This window comes from Typha latifolia, chromosome 3 (genome assembly GCF_019914945.1).
Source record: "Typha latifolia isolate L0001 chromosome 3, TyphaL0001v2, whole genome shotgun sequence".
Classification (NCBI taxonomy): domain Eukaryota; kingdom Viridiplantae; phylum Streptophyta; class Magnoliopsida; order Poales; family Typhaceae; genus Typha; species Typha latifolia.
Genome location: NC_133088.1, coordinates 12,313,373 through 12,334,701, shown reverse-complemented (window position 1 = coordinate 12,334,701; position 21,329 = coordinate 12,313,373). Strand labels below are relative to the sequence as shown.

General features: G+C 39.0%; 3 protein-coding genes across 7 annotated transcripts; 1 reads left to right on the top strand and 2 right to left on the bottom strand.

The window, feature by feature from the left end:
- Window positions 1-506: 506 nt before the first annotated feature.
- LOC140784972 (CBS domain-containing protein CBSX1, chloroplastic-like) lies at window positions 507-5,645 on the top strand. 4 transcript variants are annotated; one of them, XM_073132627.1, is made up of 6 exons: window positions 970-1,394; window positions 1,459-1,641; window positions 2,691-2,760; window positions 2,853-2,924; window positions 3,005-3,058; window positions 5,265-5,645. In XM_073132627.1, exons 1-5 carry the CDS (start codon window positions 1,089-1,091, stop codon window positions 3,055-3,057), a joined length of 684 nt encoding a protein of 227 aa, XP_072988728.1. In that variant the 5' UTR covers window positions 970-1,088; the 3' UTR covers window position 3,058; window positions 5,265-5,645. The 4 variants fall into 4 exon arrangements, 2 of the variants coding, with proteins under 2 accessions (XP_072988727.1, XP_072988728.1); XM_073132626.1 differs by lacking the exon at window positions 5,265-5,645 and having other exon boundaries at window positions 507-1,394; window positions 3,005-3,308; XR_012108350.1 differs by lacking the exon at window positions 5,265-5,645 and having other exon boundaries at window positions 973-1,394; window positions 2,645-2,760; window positions 3,005-3,308.
- Window positions 5,646-6,479: 834 nt separating this feature from the next.
- LOC140784971 (uncharacterized) lies at window positions 6,480-10,378 on the bottom strand. The gene is made up of 2 exons (XM_073132625.1): window positions 7,327-10,378; window positions 6,480-7,240 (listed from the first exon to the last, which is right to left on the bottom strand). Exons 1-2 carry the CDS (start codon window positions 10,208-10,210, stop codon window positions 6,723-6,725), a joined length of 3,402 nt encoding a protein of 1,133 aa, XP_072988726.1. The 5' UTR covers window positions 10,211-10,378; the 3' UTR covers window positions 6,480-6,722.
- Window positions 10,379-16,202: 5,824 nt separating this feature from the next.
- Window positions 16,203-18,654, bottom strand: LOC140784463 (uncharacterized). 2 transcript variants are annotated; one of them, XM_073131883.1, is made up of 10 exons: window positions 18,543-18,654; window positions 18,234-18,427; window positions 18,100-18,137; window positions 17,891-17,999; window positions 17,769-17,792; window positions 17,570-17,638; window positions 17,435-17,494; window positions 17,235-17,343; window positions 17,059-17,119; window positions 16,203-16,953 (listed from the first exon to the last, which is right to left on the bottom strand). In XM_073131883.1, exons 1-10 carry the CDS (start codon window positions 18,595-18,597, stop codon window positions 16,617-16,619), a joined length of 1,056 nt encoding a protein of 351 aa, XP_072987984.1. In that variant the 5' UTR covers window positions 18,598-18,654; the 3' UTR covers window positions 16,203-16,616. The 2 variants fall into 2 exon arrangements, with proteins under 2 accessions (XP_072987984.1, XP_072987985.1); XM_073131884.1 differs by having other exon boundaries at window positions 16,203-16,950.
- Between the last annotated feature and the right edge of the window lie 2,675 nt (window positions 18,655-21,329).

Sequence of the window (21,329 nt, the reverse complement as noted above, 5' to 3'; positions counted from 1 at the left end):
ATTTTAAAGTTTTACATAAATTAGAACGCTCCCGTGAATATACTAATTGGTCACACTACCGTCAAATGTGTGTTAATACATTGACGGTAGACATGCAGCAGCTTTAATCATACTCGTTTTTTAAGTGCGATGAGAATTATTAAAAGTGTACTATCAATTAGGAGAGCGATAAAAGGTTGACTTGACCCAATAATCCGACACAAAAAACTCACTTTTAAATGAGTTTCGATTTAGTCTAATCGAATTCGAGTCATACCTATCTAACACGTTTACAACCCGAATAACTTATAAAATTTTAAATAATTCATGTCACCCAATAATCCATTTATAACCCATGTGACTCATTTAATAAATAAATTATATTCGTGTCTAGAAATTTTAACCCATTAATAAACGGGTCATATTTGTGTCGGATCGCCATCTCGTACTATCAATACATTAGTATGTATCTGACACACGACACTCGGACTTCAACATTTTAACTCTAATTTTTCTCCCAATTTCTTACAACAAAGAAACTTTGATTGATCTCCAACTTTTAATTCTCCCCCACATTGAATTTAGCAGTGCTGGAGAGCTCCCTCCCTCCCTCCGCACTACCCGCCAAAATTCATTCTTATCTTTTAATGGGGATGCAGCACAATTCTAGACATTTCCGATCGAGACCGGATCCAACACCTGTCAACGACCTCCATCATCCATCCAGAATCCTCTGCAGATCTAGTCGTATGAACTTGCTGCACATGCTATCTCGCCCAGTGTAAAGCTTCCAAGTACCCGCGCCGGAAAAAGTTTATACAACTGAGGCTGCAGACCATCTGTGCGTTCGCTGTTGATTAAATTATTTGATACTGTTAAAACGACAGTTGCTGCTTTGCCACAAAACCACCTACATTTTGTCTTATTTTCTATTTGCCCATGCTTTTAAGGTTTTAAATAGGAATAATTCGTATAGTTTTAATCTAATGAGGAGGTGTTTCGAAAATAAAACTAAAATGGAGGTGGGGATTTGTAAAAATAAGTACGCACCTTGATATCCCCCCTCGGCTTTGCTTTGCCTCTCAAACCGACACCATCTCCACTCCTCCATGGCTCTCTGTACCTCTCCCTGCGGATTTCTCCTCTTTCACTCCTCCCCGGGAAACCCCAAACTCGGCGCCGGTCTCATATTGTCTACTTCCACCACTACATGGAAACCCCTCTCGGCGCCGAATTCGTCAAGGAGTCGCCTTGCGATCTCGTGCTCCTCGTCCTCTGACACCGAGGACCTCCGCCTTGCGATCGACGAGAATCCAGAGGGGATCATCTCCGGCGAGTGGCCCGATAACTTCTCCCTTCTCAGCTACGACGACCTCAGCGCCTACCTCGAGACTCAGATCTTAAGCACCGATAAGGTCCTGTTCTCTTCTTCTTATTCTTGCCTTGGTTCTCGTTTGGATTTCTTGGATGCTGTTGCAGAGCAAGCCGACGGCTGCGTTGGGAGAGGCGATGTCGAAGCCGGTGCGGACGGCGACTCCGGAGCAGACGCTGGCGGAGATCGAACATCATTTTGGAGTCGTATCGGGAATCCCGGTGGTTGATGGCGAGAGGAGGTGTGTTGGGGTCGTTTCCAAGAAGGATGTGGCGAGAGCTGTGAATGGGGTAAGATTTAGTTCTATCCTTTCGAGATAGTTTTGATTAGAGAAGGTGTTTGATGAAATTCCTCTTGCTCTGTTCATAATTTTGAGTATCATATGAATGCGTAAACACTTCAATTTTGGAACCGGCTAGAGCATATGTTATGTTTAATGTGTTAGGAAGAATAAGTGCTGAGATTGGCATTTAATTTTGACTGGATGAATATATTTGGTGACATAAATCATGGAAAGTAAAACCTAGCCCATGGAAGTGGGAAGGTTGGATTCCTCTATTGTTGTTTGTTCTGTGGTCTCTTCCCTTTTATCATACTTATCTTGGAATATCCTGAAAATGTCTTTCAAACTCAACTCGAATGACACTTGGAGGATTAGCCCTCAGCAATCTGCTATCTGGGATATAACTTAGAGTTGTTGTAAAGTAATTGTGATTGTGATCTAGATCTCCCTCGCAATCAACTATGTTCCCTCCACTGTGCTCCATCAGTTTTGCCAAGGCCTTCAAGAAGTATATGGACTAGAGAACCCAAATTCCAGGCCTTTTTCTGATGAGCCATTCTGACAGGGTCAAATTAGCTGCTATCCCACGTAATAGTACATAGTTTTCATCACTGCCTTATAAAGGCACCTGGCTGCTTAGATTTCTAACCAGACACAAAATTTTGAAATACCCATGGTGCTTTTACCTGGGGGATTCACAACAATTTCCTTATGTCAGTTGTCTTATGATGTTTTAAGCCGCAAATAACATGAGCGCCTGTACTTGCATACATATTCTTTCTTCTTTATGGTTTACCAGTATCCTACGCACTGCATGATTACAAAGAGGACCAAATACACAAATGTATTAATTGATAATCACTTGTTTGTGGGTCTCTAATTTTGTGTAGCTACTAGACGTAATAATATGCCAAATAATTTTGTGCATAAGCAGATCAATTACTACATTCGGCTGATGCTTTGGTTTCTTGATGGGAGGATTTCTCATGGAAGTTGATTGTTCTTTTCAGTCACCTTCAATTCCTTCCTGTCCTGATGTAGTTACTGGTTATGTAGTTGGAATCAAAGGTTGGTGAGTTCATGTCATCTCCTGCCATCACATTGTCACCAGAGAAGACTGTCTTGGGTAAACTTCTATAGAACACCATCTATACTTAATTCTAGGTTTTTATGATTCTTTTGAATTGGAATAATTCTCATAATTGATCATATGAGCAGATGCTGCAGCTTTAATGCTTAAGATGAAGATTCATAGGATACCCATCACAAATGAACAGGAGCAAGTTGTTGGTAAGATTATTTTGCATGGCGGGCCGTTATTTATTCAGTTCTATGCACACATCTGATAAGACCAAACTGCGTTTATACAGGAATAGTTACTCGTACTGATATATTCCAGGCACTGGAGGCCCAGAAGATATAAGGTCCTTCCTTTTCATATATATTTTGTACATATAGGCGTAATTTAGGAGACTAGTAATTATGAAGTTCTGAATCCTAGTTGTGTAAATAATGATGTTTCCTGTTACTCTCCGGTGGAAACATTTCTGGATTTGACTTGGGACGGCACTTAGTACCACTTTTACCTAATTATATGTCGTGTTACTCTATATTCGAACTGTTCTGAGTGCAGAACGAGTGTGTAAATATTTATAATAATCCTCTTGTAATTTACTTCTCTGCATTTTGAACTAAGCTTGATAAAGTTAGGGGTAACAGTAGCTTCTTTTGATCTTTTGTTGGCTGAATTAATACTTTTGACTCCTAGAATTATGTCCTGTTATCATTCCTAAAGAAAATATTAACACTGAAACCCTCTAAATTATTCAGGTGTCCAAAATGACCTTTGTGTTAGTCTATCATTTATTTTTTTCATCTGAAATTGATATTTGATCGATTTTTGCTCTCATTTGTGTTTAAATTATATTCATCTTTTTCCCTAAACTTAAACTAATACATTTGTACTCTTTTCCTTCTAAATTTTTTGTCAATCCTTTCTGTATCCTCTTATTTTAACATTTTTCTCACTTAACAATGACCTCTATGATTTCTATCCTCTCTTTGAATAGAGTACTTTTTGTAAAATTAACTTTTCTATTAATGGTGTAATTTCTTTAAGGAAGTATAAGTAGTACTGATGTCTATAGATGTAATTTAGCATTATTTTTCTCTTCCTTGGCAATACCTTGTATCACTATCAGGTAAGGAAGCAAGTAAGAGAGAGTGAACGCACCGTTTATTGCCAAATTATTGTTCATCTTCCTCTCATGTAGCCCAACTTCCTGTCATTTCAAAGGATTTCCCTTTTCTTTATTAGGAAAATCTTTTCCTTCTTTACTTTGTTGTTTCTTTCTTTTCTTCTTGTCGTGTAATTCTATTTGACACAGCCAACCTCTCTTTGACTTGTCATGTCCTTTGTCATTTTAAGTGACTGTTTGTCTTAAGTTGGAACAGGAGTTCACTGTTGACTTGTTTCTTGAAGTTCTAACGTATTAATATTCTCACCAGCTTGCAAAGTGGAACACAACCCGTATATATTAGGCCTTGCCTCGAAATTATGGAGTACTATTAATTAGTTACTCCATTTCGTGCCAACTTTCATCATATATCTTTCTTAATTTTAGTATCCGGAGCGTTCTCATTATATACAGGGGGTGGCAAAAATTGATTTGACTTAATAATTGGACACAATAATCCGATTGTTAATTAAGTTTAAATTTAGTCTAATCAGGTTTAGATTTAGTATAATCAGGTTTGGGTCATAAACGGGTCAACCCATCTGTCCCGATTATTAATCAGGTCATGTTCGGGTTTATACCACTGACCCGCTTGATCCGTTTAATTCGTTTTTAAGTATACAGATCTGGTCAAGCTGCCAACTCTCAATATGTATATATTTTTAAGTTCTAACCCTAAGACCTAAGTCCCGACTCCCCAAGAGGCCAAGGCCATAGCTGCATCGTCGTTGCCCTTAGCCCTTTACCCATGCTCGATCACGCTGCTTGATCTCTGCACGTTGCTAGATCTCCTCATGCTGCCCCCGATCTCCACACCGTCGGATCTCCTCACGCCCGTTCGATCTCCTCACTGATGCTGTCGGATCTCCTTATTACCCACTCTTCATGCCGCTCGATCTCCTCATGCCACCGAGTAACATCGCTGGATCTCCTAACTCACGCCATCGAATCTCCTCCTTGCTCATGCCGTTGGATCTCCTCACTCCTCAAGTTGATCGCCTGTCAAATCTCCCCCTCACTCACGCCACTGAGTAACATCGATGGACGACGACGTCGTCACCCTCACCCATCGACGTACAAGCGTGGCGACAACTCCCTAGCTTTACCACTCTTAGGCAGCGTTGCTCCTCAACGGGTGTATGCTTGTTGACGAAAGCAACCCTTATGTGTACTACAACTCCTCTGGTGTCAAGTACCCAACGGAGCTTAGCCTCAAGGCGTTATCGCCTCACTGCCATGGGAACCAGAGATGGGACTCTGTCACCATGGAGGTTTCTTAAGCAAGCCCAATTGGAACTCAAAAGTTTTTTCCCCGTAAAGCCATAAAACTCAGAATTTTACTTTTTTTTTCTATTTTTTCTTGTTTTTGATGATTTGTTTTTCATTTATCTAGATTTCATGGATTTAGAGATAGAACCGAAGCCGAATCAGCAAAAGCAGATCAAGCTATGAACTGAGTGCCATTTGATGAGTAAGATCAAACAAGGGAGAGGAATATGGAAAGGATGAAGTAACGAAAGAAGAAGTCTCTCCTAGAGCCTCACCGTTGCCGACACCTTGATCTCCGCCACCGCTTCGCCAACTCCGACAACACCTCCATTGCCATAAACTGGTGTAGATTTGTTGTTAAATATTGTCAATACTTCTGCTAAATTTGTGTTATGTGTTATATAATTTTTGTTAGTTTGATTAGAATATGATTGTATATATTCTAAATCTTGTTGTATTAAGTTTTTATAGTAATCTTATATATGGGTTAATCTTGTTTTGAAAATGGGTTAATTGGGTTGTATAAATGGGTTAATCTTATTTTGTAAATAGGTTAATCGGGTATTGTAAACGGATTAATTCGGTCATGTAAATGGGTGGACTATGTTATATAAAGAATACAACTCATTTATTAAATGGGTAAACGGATCGTGTCATGTTACCTGCTTAATAAACGGGTCGTCTTCGTGTTTAAAAATTTAATCTATTTAATAAATAAGTTATGTTAGTATTTGTACTATCTTGACCCGACCTAAATCTGACCCGAGTCGAACCCGACTCCCGGTCCGATTGCCACCGCTAATTATATATCCATGTTCTCTCTTTTGAGCAAGTATGAACTCATGGTGTCCCAGTTTTCTTTACATTCTTTTCTAGTTGCTTGAGTATGTAAAAGAAAATTCATTAGAATGTCATATTTAACTTGAACTTCATACGGACCAATATCTAGCTTGGTTGGTTCAGGGATCTGTGAAGTACAAAAACAATGTGCTACTAACATATTGGAAAGTTCTTCTATATTGCAAATCTGAAAGGAAAGACCGAACTCCAGGGAAAGTGAGTCAAAACTTTTGCATTGTTTTAAAGATGTAAGACAAAGCTATTTACTGTGTGAATTTCGTCGTGATAATATGTTGTACGCTTTGAACTTGGTCGTTATTATTGTTAGGGTTGGCAGTCCTTATATTACTCTGAATGACATGTTGTTACCCACAGTAGATGATAGGCTAGGATTCTACTGATAGCCCAGGCTTAGTTCCCTTGGATTTGTGTTTATCTGATGCCTTTGTTACTTTCCAGAATCCAATCAATATAATGTTACAAGGGACTAGATAGTATATGTCCAAGAGAAGATAATGTATTAACCAATCTATGAGCATAAACATCTTCATCTTTATTGCAGCATATATTGAACACTCGCAGCATTACGGCCCTTCCTTCTTGCAAGTATTCGTTGAGGCCTTGTAGCTACACTACCAACCAGAAACAAATAACATATAATCTTCTTTACATCCCACCACCACCTTCCATGGCAATGCTGGAGCAGAGTAGAACCAAAAGCGAACAAGAGATGGATTGTTCTTTAGGCCTGATAGCTGGAGTTGTAACCAAAGGGCGATTTGGCCTTGGATGAAGTGTAGATTGCAGCGGCGGAGAAGCTACTGTTGTTTCTGTTGCTCTGGTGGCATGTCAGCGTGCTCGAGGTGGACGTCGCCGCATTCACCGCCGCAGAGGTGGGGGACGGCGACGAGCCCTTGAGGAGGACATCCACCTTTGCGTACTCCTCGCGCTCGTGCCGTATCTCCTTGAGCATCGCCGCTACGTCCTTCATCGTCGGCCGCTCGTCCGGCGTAGGGCTAACGCAGAGGAGTGCGACGCCCATCACCTGCAGCATCTCCTCCACCTCAGACTCGGGCCGGCCCCGGAGGCTCACATCGAGCACCTCCTTGCTCCCCTTCCTCCGCCGCACCCAGTCCACCACATGCAGTCCGTCGGGGATCGTCGGGTCGATCGGCTGCTTTCCCGTCAGCACCTCGAGCACCACCACCCCGTAGCTATAGACGTCGCTCTTCTCTGTAATCTTCATCATATATCCATACTCTGCAACAACCAAAATTACAAGCAGTTTCATTACAGTAAGTCCAATGTAACAGTGGAACTTTCAGCTGGTAGTGTGGAATACAAACCAGGGGCAATGTAGCCATAGGAGCCGGCGACGGTATTCGACGACCTTGCGAAATCCCCGTCCTCGACGAGCTTTGCAAGTCCAAAGTCGGCGATGTAGGGTTCGAAATCAAGCCCGATGAGTATGTTGTTGGCCTTGATGTCGCGGTGCACGATCGGCGGGACGCAGTCGTGGTGCAGGTAAGCGAGGCCTTGCGCGGAGCCAAGCACAATCTGGTACCTCAGGTCCCATTCAAGCGAGAATCCATTGCGCTCATGGAGCAAGCTGCCTAAGCTTCCATTCGCCATGTAGTCGTACATGAGCAATCTAGTACTCTTATTCCAGCAGCATCCGAGAAATCGAACGATGTTCTTGTGCCGGATCGAGCCCAATGTGCGGATCTCAGCGGAGAAGGAATCACGAACTCTGCTGCTGTTTCCGTCATCCTTTGTCGCCGTCACCGCCGCCGTTGTGTTGGGCCATAGCTTCTTGACGGCGATGGCGTCTCCGTTGTCCATATTGACGCGGTAGACGACCCCGGAGCACCCCTTTCCGATCACATTGGCGTCCACCAAGCTGCGCACCACCTGTTCGACGGAGAAGTTTAGCTTCTGGAACGGGGTGAACTGCCACGGCCACGACATTCCCCCGCCCATCTCCGCGTCATCGTCGTCCCTACCTTTGCCTCCGCCCATCCTCCTCGCCCTTATGATTCCCACCGTCCCGAGGATCATCGCCACCGTCGCAGTGATCAGCAGCGCGATCGCGAGCTTGAGCTTGTGCACCCTCCTGTTCTCCTCCGCCGCGGTGATCCCCGGGCGGCCGTCTGCGTCCACGCTCACGAAGCAGACGTCGCCGCCGCGGGTGCAGAGGCCTCGGTTGCCTGCGAGGTCTGACGCCGAGAGCTGGCGGAAGAGCTTCGTGTCCGGAAGGAATCCACTAAAGTTGTTGTTGGATATATTAAGAGTTACCAAATTCTCCATTCCGGCGAGCGGGGCGAGGCTGCCGTCGAGCATATTGTAGGAGAGATCGAGCACCGAGAGCTTGCCGAGCCGCGCAATCTTCTCCGGTATCGGCCCGGTGAGTAGATTCCGACTAAGGTTCAGCGCGATGTCAAGCCCTTCCATCTCGCACAGCTCGTCGGGGATTCCTCCGGAGAGCTGGTTGTTGCTGAGATCGAGCGACTCGAGCCCATCGCACTTCCCGAGAGATGCCGGTATCGAGCCGGAGAGCGAGTTACTACTCAACACAAGCTTGTTGAGCGAGGTAAGCTTACCAAACCTATCGGGAATCCGACCCTCGATTCGGTTGAGCGAAACATCGAGCACTTGGAGTGCAGGAATCGAGGCGAGCGAGTCGGGGAGATTCCCGACGAGGGTGTTGTTGCTGAGATCGAGCATTTGAAGATGAGAACAGTTGCCGAGCTCCGAAGGTATCGGCCCGGCTATCCGGTTATCGGCGAGGTCGAGAAAGTTGAGGTTTTTTAACCCGTCGATAGAAACGGGGATGACCCCGGTTATCCGGTTGTGTCCTAACCGAAGCCGGATAAGAGACTCGGCCCGGCCGATCTCTATCGGGACGGGGCCGGATAAGTCGTTGGATAAGAGTAAGAGTTTGGTGAGATTGGGGAGGAGGAATAGGCCAGGGGGAATAGGACCCGTGAGGTGGTTATGCGAGAGGTCGAGGGCTTGGAGATTGGAGAGGGAGGATAAGGATGGCGGAATAGCGCCTTCTAATTGGTTCTGCCATGCGAATAGGAGAGTGAGGGAGGATAGCGCGGCGAGCTCGGCTGGGATAAGCCCGGATATCTCGTTGGTATCGAGCTGGAGCTGGATTAGAGAAGTGAGGTTGGCGAGCGTCGGCGGGATCGAGCCAGAGACGTTGTTGTCGCTGAGCAAGAGATCTTGGACGCTCGGCAGAAACCCGAGCGACGCCGGGATCGCTCCGGAGATGGAGTTGATGGACAAGTCGATGGAGATAAGAGACGAGAGGTTGCCGAAGGAGTCCGGTATCGGGCCGGAGAGCGAGTTCTGCCACAGGAGCAGCCGCTCGAGTTTGGAGAGGCGGCCAAGAGAGGGAGGAAGGGGGCCGGAGAGCGAGTTCTCGTAGAGGTAGAGGTTGACGAGGGAGGAGCAGTTCCCGAGCTCCGGCGGGATCGAGCCGGACAGCATCGACGTGTAGATGGATAAGGTCTGGAGGTTCTGGAGAGCTCCGAGGGAGGGAGGGATCTCCCCGGAGATCTTGGTGTCGGCGAGGCCGAGGACGACGAGACGGGCGAGGCGGGCGAATGAGTCGGGGATCCTCCCTGACAACTCGCGGTTGCCGCCGGCGCGTAGTGTCTCGAGGAGCGTGAGATTGCCGAGTGAGTCAGGCAGAGCTCCAGAGAGGCGGTTGTCGTACAAGAGGAGGTGGCGTAGCCCGGCTGCGGAGCCAAGAGACGAGGGAACAGGTCCGGAGAGTGAGTTGGAGCTGAGGTCGAGTAGTGCGAGGTGAGAGCAAGCGGAGAGTTCGGGAGGGATGTAGCCGGTGAGGTTGGCGTCGGAGACGACGAGGGCGGAGAGCATGGGGAGGGAGGAGCAGAGGTCGGTGGGCAAGGAGAGGGCGAGAGGGATGGATTGGAGGGTGATGGAGGTCACGTAGCCGGAGGGGTCACAAGAAACGTGCGTCCAGTTGCATGGGGTAAGTGAGGAAGGACTCCAGTCCGGGATGATGGCGGCGGTGGTGGTGGAGTTTAGCCATGAGGAGAGAGCAAGGACTTGGGGTTCAGTGGTGGTGGCGGCAGTGGCGGTGGTGGTGGTGGAAATGGATGGTAGTAGTAATAACAGTAGCAGCAGTAGTAGTAAGTTGGTGCTGAGGAGAGGAAGGAGGTGGTGGTGGTGGTGGTGGTGCCTCGACCTCGGCATCATCAAAGGTCCCTCCTCGGCTTCAAATCCCAACTAAGAAGGTCTCTCTTTGGGGTCTCACTCCTTATTTTTGCATTGGGTTTCCCCTCTCCTTTGCCTCTCTTCTCACTCCTCTTGCCTCTTTTAAACCTTAAACCAAGCAAAACTAATTAAAGACAGCAGATAGAGAGACACACACACACACACACACACAGGGAGAGCAACCCAACTCATGCTATACCTATTTCTATATTTTTATAATATAATATAATATAATAAATATTACGCGTCCACTGTAGACTATAACGGAAAGTAATTTACTTACTTAGTCCAATTTATATTGTCACAGCCGTCACACTTAAATATCAGAATGGCAAGAATTATACATCTAATCTAATATTAGGGATCATTTTCATGTCACGCCCAGTGCAACAACAGCAGCAAAGAGACGACGCCAAGTGCATGTGCGGGTGACTCTTGAATCCTGATCCTCCCTCCCCATGTATGCATGCACTCACTGCCACTGGTTGTGGTTGGAAACCCTTGTGCCTATTGGTTTCATGGTCATCGAATACTTAGAAGAAAATATATATAAATATTCGTATGGATTCGTGCGGGCGTTGTCGAAAATGAATAGATATCATCATCAAAGCCCTCTCAGTGTCAAGTCAGGGGAACACCAAGCATCTCCTCACAGTACTCCCCCCTACGCCTCCTCCTTTGCTATTGAAATTTCATACAATCACTTATTATTTACTTCACTTGTCTATTAGATGGCTTCGCCTTGGGCTCCGCCCAAAGATTTATATAAATTAATCCATCTTTGTCGCAGGCAACAACTATATACATATACATATATGTTTTATTATTATTAATATTATTAATATTATTGTAGCCATTTATGAAAAGATAACCGCACGTAAGTTGTTATGGCTCTTTAATTGATAGGGAGTTGGTGGTCCTCCCTTGGTCAAAGCCTGGTGGTGATGTGGCTTATGTCACTTGATTAGGTTGGATGGCTTTTTGTAGCTTGTTTTGGCACCATGCCTAGCAAATTAATATTATTAAGGTTTGCATTAATTCATGGATAAATGAGGGTCTTGTTTTTACTCTTTATGTTTTAATTAGACAACGGCGAGGATTTGTTAATAGTTAGTGAATAAATTCAATCTCCTAACTTTCTTTTTTTTCTTTCAAGTAGTCAACAACTCAGTGTACGTGTTCTTGGGCTCCCATTTTTCGGAACTACAGTCGTTACAATTAGTATAAAAATTGTGTGCTAATTAATACCTCTCTGCTGTACTTAATGCATGTATAAGTTTCCTTCTTATCTTGCAAACCACCAACTTGGAAGCTCTTTTATGATGTTTATATATATATATATATACATTAATCTTGCACGGTTCTAGGGTCTTAGGAATCCTGGACTTAAACCCTAGAAATATTGCATGAGTAATTGTATTTCTTTTAACTTATTAAACTGATGAAGTTACTCGTTAAGTTCCACCACATGCATTCCACTTGCTCAAGGACTGTCACTATTGACTAACTTATGTTGATATTAAAATAATTATAAAAAAGGGGGTAGGCTCTAATATCCATGATATGCCCAAAAGAAAGTCATCTTGGAGGTCACTCAGCCACCACTCACCTCCACCTCCACCTCCTCCTCCTCCACCACCACCACCACCACCACCACCACCACCACCACCATCACCACCACCACCCACTCCCTCCTCCAGTTTTAAAGTTTAAACTGCATTTCACCCACATCCCAAGGCAAAGTCCACATGGTGCATGGTAGATTCCACTTCCACCACTTCCCCTATATGCTTAAATTAATACTACTATACTACACAAGTCTTTGTTTATACTTTATACCCAACACCCTCATTATGCCACCCTCTTCCTACCAACATTATTTATTTAAAGGTCTTTTCTTCTTTCTTGTTCATATATATAACAACACCCTACATTTGAGCCCATTTTGAGTTTTCAAACCTTGCAAAAATGGTGATCTTTGTTGGGCTCTCAAGAGTAATTTATAAATGGTAAAATAACAGGTTTCAAACTGTAATCTCACTAAATGCAGTGTGTTAAATGCAAATTTTCTTTCCTTTATATATATATATATATAATTTAATAATAGATTAGAGTAGCAGTAGCTCTTTAGTCCCACAGTCACAGTGGAAAAAGCTAGCAGAAAAGATACAAAAGCTAAACGGCGCAGGTAGCTCCCATCCCTCTCCCTTGTTTTAGGGTCTTGGCCTCGGGAGCCTCGACCCAATGGAATCTCTCCACGTGTGTTCCCTGCTCTCCACCTATTAGTAATTTAGTACCCTTAAATTATAATTAACCCTAATTATATACAAATATGCTATGTTTTCCCTTAATTAAGTGTGGTGGGGTGGGGGGGAGAAAGAAAAAGAAATTAAATCGAACTCTTCCGAGTAAAAGTATTAAAAAATAAAAATAAAAGAAGAACAATTAAAGTGAGGAAAGAGATTTGTATAGAAGTAAACGAAAGGATGCATGGGTTAGCTTAGCTGTTAGTCTTAAGATAAGTATCCATGGTTAATTTAACTTGATGAGTGTCATGTGCTCACTGCTGTGTTTGTATCCCCCTCTCTCTCTTCCCTTTTAAAAGCTCACATTTTAAATCTAAAGTGCAAAGAGATCTAGAGAGAGTCTTTTTTTCCTTAATCTTTTACATTAATTAGTAAGATGATAATGATAACTATTGTTCACCATGTAGCATGGTAAGTTTGAGTACTCCTGGGTTATTATAATGGGTAATCATTTAATCTTCTTGATGAAGTTAAGCAGACTAAGTGGCATGCAAGTTGGTCATGGAGAAAAAGCTTGAAGACATTAAACTAATTGTGATGGATGACAAAACTTTATCTCATGGAAACTGGGATTTAATTAAATGGGTCGCTTCTAAGCAGAGAGATAGTTTGATAGAACTAAAAAATAAATTTAATTTGAATAGGTGGAGTTTTATATTATATTTTTAAGATAAAAATAAATATGATAAGATTTAAACTTATAACTTTTGACTTTGATACTATGTTAACCCACTAAATACTTTAAAATTTTAAGCTATTAGATAATGGTGATTTTTATATTTTAATAGACATATTTTGTATATAAACAATACCATGCACTTGCCTTTGTCATCATTCATACTCTATTATGTTAATATTAGTAACTTAACTCAGTTTATGCTTAATACCTTAACATTTTGAAATTAGTTTTCTTAATGAACAATGCTTACTATATAGATAAGTTAAACTAATTATAAATGTAATATGCCTTTAATACTCCTGAGTAAGTTTCTTAAGGTTTAGATAAAAGTGAAAGAGGAACTCATTTTTAAGATTAATCGAGGAATATTATTATATAATGAACTTGTTTTGGTATAAACTTTTTTTATACTGATACAGTAAGTAAAATAATTACATAGGTCTATATTAGTATAATAATATCTATTTATTTTTTTCTTCTCCTATCTAATATTTTATATTTATCAATTATTATTTTATAATTAAAAAATATTAATATATCACTTTAATCAACTATTATTTTAAGTCCTCTCGTTCTCTCCCCCTCTACCTTCGCCAAAAACTCTAAAATTTAATTTAAAATTTAAAAAAAAAAATTAAATTTTTAAAAAGTTGTTTGAGGGGAGAGAGAGAGAGAGAGCAAAATAATTATCATGGTTAAAAATTTACATTCATCAAGGATGGTAATTAACTAAACTTTAATCCCCTTAGTGAAATTTTTCTCTCTACAAGAGATGATGGTCAATGCTTGATTCATTAATAAAGTCACGGATTCGAAAGATTCCCGGATAGAAGAGTGGTGTTTAATGATGCTCACATGCTAAGTGAGTCCATTTAGAATAATAATAATAATAATAATACCTAGACCCCAACCTTTAATAATGCATGAGAGCAAAGCTAGAAGGTAATATTAATTATTAGTACAAGTCCTAAGTCTTAGGGGGGACATATATAGAACAAAATCTCCCATCAACCAAAAAGTAAAGTGGGAATTATTTTGATCATTAGAAGACTAGGTAAGGTTGGATGTCATATGAATCAACAGTGGGATATTTGCATATCTACTTGGTTATGATCATTAACCACAAAAATAAGTTAAATTAACTATAGATATAAAATGGGCCTTAATTCTTCAATGTTAAGGTAAAACTAAAATGAGAACTGGATCCTTTAGTATTTTAAATTATATATATATATATATATTACAATAGTAAGTAGATTTTGCTGAAAGTTTACTTAGGATGTTTTTGAGGTATTAAAAGTAAAATGCAATTGCCAAGTTATTTTCTTTATTTATTTTTTTCTTAGAGAAGTAGAACTTAGTGTTTAATAATACAGCTGGAATATTTATGTAATATGAGCTCCTTTGCCATCCATCTATTATTAAAATGTGATCATTAATAAAAAAAAAATTTTAAAAAAAACTAGCATTCTTACCTAGATTTATGTACATGACTTTGGTTTTGATATTTGATGTTTGATGTTAGATATAATAATTTGAACCTTACTTTTGTAGTAGTCACAAGCTATTATTGGCTGTAGAAGAATTGGTGGAGGTGAATCTTTTGATGAAAATTTTTGGCAGTGAGATTAAATCAGGTGATGTGATACAACTGTGCATTAAAGCAAACACTTTTTGATCATCTATGTGAGAAAAGATTTGTAGCTTCTTAATTATCTCTATCACTTTCTCAACCTGATGAATGAATAGGAACAAACATAGTATTATTCCTTTTATTAATATGAATAAATTTATATAGTATTTTGAACATTATTTTTATTATGTGCTCTTATTTATACGATGATTATGACTAATTATTCAACATATTTGATTGATTCGAATAAAGATTGAGAAAATGTCTCATTTTAATTGACGATTATCAAATATATTAGGAAATGTTACGAGTTCGATATTAACTGAATTTAGTATAATCTCAAGATTTTAAGTGCTCTCTAACCACATTTCGACTTGTGATCAATCCATAAATACTGATAAAAAAATAAATAGACAAAAAATAAGTTAGAAAAAAATAGTCTTTTTGTGTATTTAGAGAACTACTATAGGCATTTTCTATAGTATATAGTTTGAAAAACTTTTGGTTCTTATGAAACAAATGGTTACATGATAATATTGAATTAATCAGTACTCTTTGGATATGATCTGTACAGAAACATACACAAACAAAGGTTTTAATTCAAGTGGTTTGCAATCTTTATATCCAAAATTTCTGTATATCAATTATATTTTTCTGTGTACAGAATGAATCATAAATAAGTTACAATCCATTAGTACCATGATATTTGTTATCACAAGTTTCTTCAAAATTACAATTGATAGATAAACTATCGAAATTTATTTCCATTTAAGCATGATATGAAGTAGAAAAATAGTAAAGCTAGTAAGTTTAAATGAGAGTAGACAGTATAACATAACAATAGAACATTACTTCCAGCTTATTTAGGACCAACATGATCATTACTTCAATATTTCCGCAAAGATTTGCTAAAATATATATTACCTACCAAGGGAAGCAAGGAGACAGATCATGCTATTGATTTTAGCACTATGCTGTAAAGAAATAAATGCTAAGCCTCCACAAGAGAAAAACATATTTCCTACCCTAAAAGTGTTAATGAATCTTTAAGAGAAAGAGAGCATTCTTGTGCACAAGATGTATAAAGAGAGAGACCCCATTTCTTATGGGTCTTCTTATATTGAGTGATTCTTTCAATATGTACTACATATATAAAGAAAGAACCATTAAATCAGCAGTCCATGCTTATTTATTGCGAAGCTCTAGACCAAGTTGAAATTACAAAACAGAGAACCAATATAATGTAGAGCAACTAGTAGACCATTTGTTTTAGAACAAGACATTTCAAGATTCTAATGAGTTTGTTGACATGCAATATCGGTCCTGAGCAGATAAAACGGAAAGATTTAGACAAAATCAGTAAATCACCACATAGGCATGTAATAGTTTCTGATATTTTCACAAGAAAACAATTGCTTGTTACAAGTGGATTGATATGATGATCATTCACAGACGATCAAAGTAAAAAAAGATCCATTGTAGCTAGCTAAGTATGCAGGAACAAATACATGCGACGTGATTCAACAACGTATAAAATATCTATTGTTCAAGACTAGCTAAGAGAGGAATACACTAACCATGGTACAATAAAGGAGTGAGGTATTTTTACCTGGCAACTTGCTTTTCTCATCACTTGAACAAGAAATAACACTTACATTAGTGAAAAAGAAGTAGATTGCATCACTGAACATTCAGAAGCGTGGAACTATCAAATCTCAATTGGCCAGGAATCGAACTTATGCAGAGCATAAGCTTTCAAATAACTTTTAACTACCCAGCTCTTCTCATTTTGATGTTAACAGGTATTTCCTTGTAAGAACTTACTTTCTCGGCTGCCTTGCGAAGTGGCCTTCCAAGAGATGATCTCCGTGGTATTTGCATTTCTAAGCAGCTCTTCTCCCTTAATTCTTTGCTCACAGGGTTGAGTATAACATCAGGAACAGAAGCAGGCATAGAAGAGTCTATCTGGCTAGAACTGTCTTCATGCACAGTGCCATTAATCAGTGATCGAATCGGCAATTTTAGATCATCAATCTCAAATAATTCCCCTGTAGGTTCACTTAGTTCCACTTTCATGTTACTGGATTTCCTTCTTAAAGACTGCCTGCTTAAATAAATACAAGAGCCACTTTGCACCATTCAGTTCTTTGTTCAACAGTGATAAAGATCGCACTGTTATATTTCTATTATCTATACCAGTAAAGACATATACCTTCTAGAGTTATGATTCTGCTTTGCAGTTACTTCTTGTGTTGATGTGGAAGATCCAAAAGCTGTGAGATTACATTGACTTCAATATGTATGGCAGGCAACAAATAAAGTTTATATGAAAATTTTAACATAGAACTTCAATATGTATGGCAGGCAACAAATAAAGTTTCAGATTACATTGACTTCTCTGCAAGCGCTTCCTACTGGGATTGCAGGTCTTCTTATTACTAGTTGGATGTAATGCATCAGAAACAATATGAATTGCCTTGTTGTTTTCCTCCTTGACCTATAAAATTTGAGCATGAGCATTGTTGAGGACAACGAAGTTGGCTTCAGAATGTTATACTTAACAAATGATAACAAATTTTAATACTTACATCGAAGCTTATCTTCTCGTCTGGTTGTTTGTTGTGTTGCTTGTTCAATCTCTTTGCCTCCTACGGGGAAAAAATTAATTTAAAGTCTCAAGGGCAATGCCAACAAACTATGTCAGAAAATTAATAAATTCAGACCTCCAATTCCAATGTCTTTGCTCTGAAAGCAGTGGCGGTGCATCGTACCTCATGCTGTAATGCTTTCATCTTTACACAAAACAATGACACAAATGCATTCATTCGTTAGCTTTTGGTGCTAAAAAAAATCACATTTCTGACATCGTTTTACAAGAGTGACATAAATTTCCACATATAAGGAGAAAAGTATGGAACTTACTTTCTCTTTACCTAAATTGAACTCCTGCAAATAAAGAATGGGAGCATCTAATATTAGTAAAAGAGTTAGAAAAAAAGGGAAGTAATCATTGAAAATAAGAACAGGGAAGGATGAGAACGAACAGCTAGCATCTGAGAGTTTGTTTGGGCAAGAACCCAATTCTGCTGCTGTACTTTTTGTAGAGTGATCCGAAGCTTCTGCAGCTCAACACTACCTAATTCTATGATCTTACTGTGTGCCATCAAAGACCAATCCATCAAAATTTTCGAACAAACACAATAAATTCATACAAATTAAGGCATAATCCAATCAGATCAGATCATTAACATACTTTCTTTCCCCAAGAAGCCTCAAGATAGCCGAATTCTCCTGGTATTGGGACCAGAGAAACAAATTTATTCAGAAAAAGATCCCTCCTTTTTCATAAATCTAGATAAATAACGAAAATTGGGGATTTGGGTTCACCTTAATTAACTGCGCAATATAATCCTTGGCGTTCGTCGAGGGAATAGCTTTCGATATTTCTTGGTCTTGTGGATCACTTCTCACATTTGTTGGCCGGCCATTACTAGTTAGATTGGTGATGTCGGAGAGTCTCTTTCTCCTCGTGGCGGGTTCCGCCATTGGCATCGCTATATTTGGGTCGATTTCTTGGGGTGCTGATAAATACAACCCAGATTAGGGTTTCGTAGGAGCAAAACCAAAGAAAAGGAAGAATCTAATCCAAGAATGAACACCGCAAGAAACCATAGAAGCGGACAAAGAAATAGTTACCTTGAGCGCTACCAATGGCGTTGATTCCTGAGTAGAGAATACTGACCCCCTCCATGAACAACCAAGAAAAAGCTCCCAAGATAACCCTAACTCCTCTCTCTCTCTCTCTCTCTCTCTCTCTAGAGCGAGCGAGGTTGAGAATTAAGAGTGGAAGAGGTTCGGATGAATTAAACGGTTATCCGAAGCTGTGGACTCCGAACCTAATTTTCAAACTTCGGATGGTCCGAGCCAAAGACATGGTAGCGGATCGTCTGCATTCGCCATTAGAGGATTTTGGTGCAACAGGGGTACTTGTCAGCCCACCGTCGAGTGCTAAATCAAAGTCAAAAGGGATTCAACGCTAATCCTTCTCTACAGTGATAGCCTTTGTTGAAAAATTTGTTGTGATTAACTAATAATGATAGCCGTTAATTATAGCTGAAATCAAAATAGTAAAATATGAACAAAACAAATTAGCCGAAAATACAAACTATGTTAGGCCAAAATACAAAGTGTTTTTCTAAACTTATCTAACTTTTGTAGACAAATTATTTGGTTGTTGTGGTGGCTTAATTGGCTTGACAACTCACCTTGGCTTAGTTTAATGACTCAGCGGTGTGTAGGTTTGGAGGAGTAACTCGGTGCTGAAGCGACTAAGAGCATCTCCAACCGGGCTCCAAAACTCCAAATTTGGAGCCCGGTGGAGCTCCAACCGGGCTCTATATGGGGCTTCAAATTTGGAGCCATAAATTTGGAGCCCCACCATCAAAATGTAGCCGGGCTCCATTTGTCACATCAACATTTTGAAAATGCCAAAATTGCCCAATAAGTGTTATATTCAATAATTTTAATTCCATTTGTATCCTTTGTTAAATAATTTAGTTAGTTAAGCTAAGTATATAATTAGTTTTACTAATCAGTTTTTAACAAAAATAATACCATTGGAAAAGTCTCATCGAGACCTTTAAAATGAGTCTAATATTAAATTACTTTTGAGTTAATTTTAATTTTAATTTTTTTATTATTTATAAAAATAAGTCTAATATTAAATTATTTTTGAGTTAATTTAAATTTAAATTTTTTTATTATTTATAAAAATGAGTCTAATAAATTATGTATCCTAAAATATAATTACTCAAAATTATCCCCAATGTAAATATTAAAAATTAAAATACATTAGATATGAAATACATCAAACATGAAATACATTAAAAATGAAATACATCAAATAAAAATTACATTAAAATTTATATTCCTTCATTCCCGTGCCTCTTCGATAAGCAATATTCATTTTCATTTTTAAGTCGGAGGTTCATCGCAAGAAGGTGAACACAGTCAAGAAAGAGAAGATGGCTACGGAACCGGAACCGGTGGCTACGGAGATGACTTACCAGAATATTAAACATCTATTGCTTTTATTATATTTGGTTAATTTCTACTTATTTTAGGTAATGTAATTTTGATATTTTTAGTTAATGACATGTAATGCTTATTTCGATGTTTATTTCGTGTAATGTAATTTCGATGCGTTTGATTAAAAAATTAGTAATTTAAAATTACTTCTAAAACTATTGAATATTAATCTTATTTTAAAGATCTCGATGAGAGTTTTCTAACCATATATTTTTTAATAAAAAATAATAACGCTAAGATGATCTATTAAGCAATTAAAAATAGCTAATATTATATATGGAGCCCGGTGCATTGGAGTGCACCGGGCTCTTGCTCCATTTTTGGCTCCATATTTGGAGCCTTTTGGGCTCCAAATATGGAGCAAGCATTGGAGATACTCTAAGAGCAACTCCAATCGGGCTCCAAATTTAGAATTTGATTTGGAACCCGGAGCTCCAATGGGGCTCTAAAACTAGCTCAAATTTGGAACTAGCAAAAAATACCAAAATTGCCTAATAATTATTACATTCAATAATTTTAATTCCATTTGTATCATTTATTAAATAATTTAGTTAGTTAAATTAAGTATATAATTAGTTTTACTAATCGGTTTTTAACAAAAATAATACCATTGGAAAGGTCTCATCGAGGCCGAGTCTAATATTAAATTATTTTTGAGTTAATTTAAATTAAATTTTTTTTATTATTTATAAAAATGAGTCTAATAAATTATGTGTCCTAAAATATAATTACTCAAAATTATTCCCAATGTAAATATTAAAAATTAAAATACATTAGATATGAAATACATCAAACATGAAATACATTAAAAATAAAATACGGAGATGACTTACCATAACCGTGGCTACGGAATCGAAACAGATGGCTACGGAGATGACTTACCAGAATATTAAACATCTATTATTTTTATTATATTTGGGTAATTTCTGCTTATTTTATGTAATGTACTTTTGATATTTTTAGTTAATGACATGTAATGCTTATTTGCGATGTTTATTTCGTGTAATGTAATTTCAATGCATTTAATTAAAAAATTAGTAATTTAAAATTACTTCTGAAACTATTGAATATTAGTCTTATTTTAAAGATCTCGATGAGAGTTTTCTAACCATATATTTTTTATTAAAAAATAATAACATTAAGATGACCTATTAAGTAATTTAAAATAGCTAATATAATAATATATATTATATTATTATTTTAATATATATCTAACTCACGAGGCTATTGCTCCATTTTTAGCTTCATATTTGGAGCCTATGGGATGGTCTAAGAGCAATAACTCGGCGGCACGACATCTTCGGAGCTTAGATTGAATAATTTTGTCTTGTTAGTTAAAAGATTTGACGAGGCTTAAGTGTCTTTGTATCAAGCAAGGGTTTACTCTTACCTTCA

Coding starts and splice junctions, on each gene's coding strand:
- LOC140784971 (XM_073132625.1), bottom strand. CDS start 10,210: ATGATGCCGAGGTCGAGGCACCACCACCACCACCACCACCTCCTTCCT. Junction 7,241..7,326: donor CTATGGCTACATTGCCCCTG/GTTTGTATTCCA, acceptor TGGTTGTTGCAG/AGTATGGATATATGATGAAG.
- LOC140784463 (XM_073131883.1), bottom strand. CDS start 18,597: ATGGAGGGGGTCAGTATTCTCTACTCAGGAATCAACGCCATTGGTAGC. Junction 18,000..18,099: donor AGGCTTCTTGGGGAAAGAAA/GTATGTTAATGA, acceptor GATGGCACACAG/TAAGATCATAGAATTAGGTA. Junction 17,639..17,768: donor TCAATTTAGGTAAAGAGAAA/GTAAGTTCCATA, acceptor TTTTGTGTAAAG/ATGAAAGCATTACAGCATGA.
- LOC140784972 (XM_073132627.1), top strand. CDS start 1,089: ATGGCTCTCTGTACCTCTCCCTGCGGATTTCTCCTCTTTCACTCCTCC. Junction 1,395..1,458: donor AGATCTTAAGCACCGATAAG/GTCCTGTTCTCT, acceptor ATGCTGTTGCAG/AGCAAGCCGACGGCTGCGTT. Junction 2,761..2,852: donor ACCAGAGAAGACTGTCTTGG/GTAAACTTCTAT, acceptor TCATATGAGCAG/ATGCTGCAGCTTTAATGCTT.